The sequence below is a fragment of the Teleopsis dalmanni genome, chromosome 2, assembly GCF_002237135.1.
Source record: "Teleopsis dalmanni isolate 2A chromosome 2, ASM223713v2, whole genome shotgun sequence".
Classification (NCBI taxonomy): Eukaryota; Metazoa; Arthropoda; class Insecta; order Diptera; family Diopsidae; genus Teleopsis; species Teleopsis dalmanni.
In genome coordinates this window covers 133,109,295-133,115,394 of record NC_051847.1, presented here as the reverse complement: position 1 = coordinate 133,115,394, position 6,100 = coordinate 133,109,295, and the positions used below count along the sequence as shown (strand labels likewise).

The 6,100-nt window shown below is 24.6% G+C and overlaps 1 protein-coding gene across 8 annotated transcripts in view; it reads right to left on the bottom strand.

The window, feature by feature from the left end:
- Window positions 1-1,054: 1,054 nt before the first annotated feature.
- Window positions 1,055-6,100, bottom strand: part of LOC119675038 (E3 ubiquitin-protein ligase TRIP12) — a 31,140-nt gene continuing 26,094 nt past the window's right edge. For all 8 annotated transcript variants that reach the window (XM_038086212.1, XM_038086211.1, XM_038086214.1 and 5 more), the window contains 4 exons: window positions 5,365-6,054; window positions 3,267-3,455; window positions 3,005-3,206; window positions 1,055-2,937 (listed from right to left, as the gene is read on the bottom strand). In XM_038086212.1, coding sequence (XP_037942140.1) covers window positions 2,480-2,937; window positions 3,005-3,206; window positions 3,267-3,455; window positions 5,365-6,054 — 1,539 coding nt within the window. In that variant the 3' untranslated portion in view covers window positions 1,055-2,479. The remainder of the gene's footprint in view (window positions 2,938-3,004; window positions 3,207-3,266; window positions 3,456-5,364; window positions 6,055-6,100) is intronic.

Sequence of the window (6,100 nt, the reverse complement as noted above, 5' to 3'; positions counted from 1 at the left end):
TTCTTTATTCATCAGCTACAAAATCTTTGATCATTCTCTACTTCTTGAACCAAAGATATTCACTACTATTTACATTTTCCACACTGTGTTATGCAGACCGCAGTAGCTTATACAGACCGAATTCTTTCTTTGTATTAATATATCGACATCTAATGCAACAAAGACAACATTAGTGTCTTCACCGAGAACATGTCTGCACTACAATAAAGTTCTTAACAGTCCCCTACCAAATATCCTTTAAGGATAAAAAAGAAGTTAAAAAAGTTATAAGCACAAGTTAATCAGTTACTTGGCACGTGTAATTGTCTACGCGCCATATGTTCCTTAATTGCCGCCTTTTCTAGTCATGGAATTATCCATATTTTACTGGCCGTACTAGCAGTAATAAACAAGTGGCGAAGATATTTTTTGCAAATACTAAACCCAGTTGCTAGTCAATGTACAGAAGATCAAATTGAAAAAGTCTTCGCAGCAGATGTAAACGTAGATGAACCATCAGAGGAAGAGGTTCGTGCACATATAAAGAAGCCTGAAAATAACAAAGGAAGTGAAGTTAACAAGATCAGAGCTGAACTTATAAAGTGCGGAGGAGAACAGCTTGTTAAATGTTTACATAGGCTCATCAGGGATATTTGGCAGCAGGAAACTATGTCGAAAGATTTGTATAAAGGTATGATTATACCACTGTACAAAAATGGTAGTAAACTAGAATGCATTAACTATAGAGGCATCACCTTTTTAAGCGTAGTATACAAGATACTTCCATCAATCGTCAATACGAGTCTTCTAAGTACATTTTTCTTGTAATATATTTATGTGCCTACTATAGCAGTTTCCAATTTCAGTTACAACACAACGACATATTCTGTATGTATTTTTTGTTGCCTTTACAAATTTATTATTCATCTGCATTTAAAGAAAATAAAATCTTAAACACAAGATATATTTTTTTTATATTTATTTTTAATGATCCTCTTGAATGATTCTGCATAGTTTCTTTTAATTTAATTTTTAATAAACTATACTATAAATCTTGTATCATATATTTATATTATAGTACTATATTGTTATAATTTAGCAACTTCTTCTGTTGGCTTGTATTTGCGAAGTTTTTGTTTTTTTTTCTTTTTTTGTTTATGATTCATTGAACAATTATCATTTTTAAATATTTTTAAACATATTGTATACATACAACTAATTGTTATTTTATTTATTTCATACATCGAGTAAGTAAAAACTATCCATGAAATATTTCGGTAATGATTCATATTTTTTTTAGTAAAGTTATATTATATATAATTAATGAACAGAAAAATAGATTTTATTCACTTTAAATTTAAATTGGACAATTATGTTTAAATATATTTATATATTTTTAAGTTTAGAGTAAATAATGCTAAGATTTAAAGTACGATTATATATATTTCTCTGCATTCTTACATGTATTTATTATATATGTATGCATAGGCCCATTTAAAACATATGTTATATAAATGTTTATTTTTGTTTAAAAAATGTTATATTTACTTGCAAGATATTTATTAAAAAAAAAAAACTAATAATAATAAAGAAACATTTCTGTAGTGGTTTTATGAATGATAATCCTCATTCATTATTATTAGGATATCTTCAAATTAAAATATTTTATTGTACAAATATTAATTCATCGATTTCCTAAATCAGATTTGTGTGACTTTTTTATGTAAATATTTTTCAAATTCAATACTTTCATTAATTCTTTTTTATACTTAACATAGTTTTGTATATATAAAACAGTTAAATTTGTAATTGTTATAAAAAAAGATCCTATATAGATTGTTGGTTTCATTCATCTTTTGCGTCAAAATGTTAAGTCACATACATAAAATATGTATGCCCTAAAATAATGTTACTATGAACTAAAATATTCAAATAAGTTATATTTAAACTATTTTTATTGTATATGTAAAGCGTTAATTCGTGTTATCCTCCGTTATGTAGATCTCTCAAATCTGCTACAGACTAAAATTTCATCATAACTTTTCACTATTTAAAAATAACTATTTTATAACAAATTTAACAGAAAATTTCATTATTTAAAAAAAAGAATAATAACAAAACAAAGATTAATTATATTATTGTTTAATAAACAAAATCAATTTAATGTTAATATTTTAAATTTAGAACAGTAAATTTTTGTTTTTACAACATAGTTACTTCTGTTTCTTATAAATTTAATTTTTACCAATTGGTTTTTCACAAATTATAATGGAAAATATACTATTAATTTTGATAATGAAATTCAAATATTGAAAATGTTAAATTTTTAGTTAGCAGCTAAGCAGTTTTTGATTGATTCATAAAACCTGGTTGATGTTTAGGTGTACTTTCTTTCTTGAGCGTGGAAACGAACTGCTTAAAATTTTGGTTGGTTTGTTAATAAAATTATATAAAAATAAAGAGTTGTGCGTTTTATAATATACAATTCATTGAAAGCACCTTATGACAGGTGGAACGACATACTGCCCTCATTGGCTGCTATTTTTAACTTATGACGCATTACTTCGCTATTCGAATAATCCGGTAATTTTAAGTAATTCACACAAGTCATTACGGAGGGCAAATAATCATTTGGATCCTGATTTCCATCAAGGGTTTTACGCACAATTGTTAATGGTGGTGTTAAAGACTTGAATCCACCAGTTGGTAAACGTGGTGAACCAGTCACAAATTGCAAGAAAGCACGTTGTTCTTCACGACTGTACGATGAAAGTATATCGTATAGATATTGTATAGCCTGTGATTCTTGCGTGAAACCATGATCTGTACGACAACATTCCTGTAACATTTTAATATCCCAACGCTGAAAATTACTGCTACCAGATCCACAAAATACGTTTTCCAATTCTTCCGGATAAAACATACGTAAACGATTTGTTGAGAACACTGAATCAAAACCTATGTAACAAAATACAAAAATATTCATTTTATTATGCCATTGTTTTAGACAAAGTAAAATACAGACCTTCACGTAGTGCTTCAAATTGCTTTTGCACACCTTCAACAAGGAACCAGTGTGTAACTAATGATATATATTGATCTAAGTTATGAACAGTTACTGGTAAATCACGACCATTTCGGCATAATTCAATAGTACTATAGCCAGGTAACATAAAATCGAAGCCTAAATCTGCTATGGGACAGCCATCTAAATCTAACGCTTCAATCTATTAAAATTAAAATTTAATTTGAAAATTATTGTAAATAAAATATATACAAGTACAAACCTTTTCAGTCTTTTCCATTGCATCAAAGTTCGGATCAGATAATATATGTTCGCGTTGATGAACTACGTTCTGTAAGCGAATTAATGTACTCTGCACTTCTGGCGCAACCCATGCTAAATCTGCTAAACCAACAGATTGTTCCTCGTTCAGCAACCAACGATAGAATGGGGTTGAAAATGGTAAATCCAACTGAAGAATATTTTTTATTATTAATTTAAAAACAAATAACTTATACGAAACAATTTCATTTGATAATAAATTAAAAACTTTGGTGAATACCAAGTAAATAATAAATATAAATATAAATTATCAATAAATAATTATTTTACAAAAAAAAAAAAAATAAATATATATATAACCCTATAATAAATAACTAGTCAATTTGTGATATATATAATAATGTTATGTATGATAATAGAGTATATCTTAAAAATTATAAATAATAAAAAAAAAATTACAATTCGAAATAATAAATAATTTAAAATAATAAAAACCAACTAGTAAAAAATATTTACTGGTTAAAAATGATTAATATTGGTTTATTTATTATAGTCTTAAATAATTGGTTATTCTATTAAAAATAAACGTAAAAATGGAATTAATTTCAAATCTTCTACATTATATAAAATTTGGTATTGTATTTACAATAAATGAATAAAGTTTACTTAGAATATAATACAAAAAATAATAGTATATAAAAACATTTATTTTAACTAAATAGAACACAATCAATCTTTAAATAATATAATAAAATAAATCATATATAATTTTAAAATAAAAATTAAAAAAAAAAAAAAAAAAAAAAAAAATTAATAAAAAAAAATAAAAATTTAAAAAAAAAAATAAAAATTAAAAAAAATAAATAAAATTTAAAAAAAAAATAAAATTAAAAAAAAAAAATAAAATTAAAAAAAAAAATAAAATTAAAAAAAAAATAAAAAAAATAAAAAAATAAAAATTAAATATAAAAAAATTTAAAAAAAAATAGTAAAAAAAAAAAAAAAAAAAATTAAAAAAAAAAAATAAATCTTAAAAAAAAAAATTTTAAAAAAACCAAACAAATATTAAAAAAAAAATAAATAAATAATTGCCCTTCAAACAAATTGAATTTTAATATATTTAAATTTTAGAGAGGATTCATTTACAGATGCAAATATTTAATAAACAAAAGCTTCCATTTAAGTGTTCAGCCAACGTTATATGTATAACGTAATATCGAAGGAAGTAGGAATAAGGAAGTTTTTGTACGAAAACCGCAATGAATTTTAAACTGATTGACTGAAAATACATTTTTAATTTATCAAATATTAACTGAATACTTTTATAAAATCAAAAAATCTATTTTGTTAGCTTCAACACTGTTTAAAGTTTGATGGCCAATATAATAAATTACATTAATCAAGTTTTTATATATTTCGTAGGTTTTATAGAGCACCTTCACTGCGTTACAAAATTAATATAACAATCACTTTAGACTGTGCGTTACTCATTCTAAAAAATTAAATATAGAAAATATAGGTACACAAATAAAATGTTTTTAAACATTTATTCTTAATTATATACAAATATGTATAACTAATTTTTATTTTTAATTATATATAAATATATATATAAATAAACAAAATTTAAAAGAACAATTAAAAATTTGGTATTGCAAAAACATTTGTATATTAAATAACTGTTATAATAAATAAAAATAACTGTAATAATAATTAAAAATAACTGTAATAAATAAAAATTCTAATAATAAATAAACCTAATAAAAAATAAAAACGTTAACAATAAATAAACCTAATAAAATAATAAAAATTCGAATTACTAAACTTGACAATAAATAAACTTAAAATCCTGATAATAAATAAATAACTCTAATAATAAAATACAAATAAACAATTGCCATAATAATAAAAAAATATAAACACCATTTTGATAAAGAAAAGTTAAAATACAAAAAGTATATCTGCGATAAAAATAATAAAAAAAAAATAAAATATGGATTTACAAGATCATAAATTATACAGAAGTTTATTGTATTTTATAAATATATTTTAGAGTAAAGTTTCTTGATAAATATATTATTAAAAAAAAAAAAACATACCATTCTACTGTCCATCACAGCTTTAGCCATAAATTTACCCAAAAATTTGAATTTTGCTTTAACCTTAGATAATTGCTGTATTTTAGATGATCTTCCAAACGGCTGTGGGAATAAGCCATGTTGTGCGTTAACATATGAAATTGCAGGAATAGATACAGAGTTTTCGATACGTATAACGTTGTCAGATCCCTCTGATGTAAGCGTATTAATTTGATTTTGTTGGCCACCTGTCCCATCTAGTTGAATATGTAAATTATCACTAACTTGTTGCTGCTCTATAACCATATTTAAAATATTTTCATTAGATGTTGAGCCATGCTCCAAATGATTGCTTGTCTGATGACTATTAATTGTATTATTTGTGGCAACAAGATTACTACGTGTGGAGACACCAACACTGCTAGCATTGTTGCTATCACGGTTATTACGGCTGCTTGCACGCGTAATTGTAGTCGTACGTGTATTATTAGCTGTTGTAATTGTAGCAGTAGTAGTGGTAATTTCCTCCTGTTGTGAAATATTGTTTTGTCCATCATCAATATGAACAATTGGGCTTTTGACTACATCAACAATAGCAGCAGATGTTTGTCTGTAGCTGTCACCACCATGCCACAATCCCAAATCACAACGCTGCAATTCAGCTGAAACTAAAGCGTAAAATTCGAGTGTTGGACCCAAACCGGTACCAACCTATAAATCAAGAAAGAATTGCACATATATCAGTAATTTATATAAC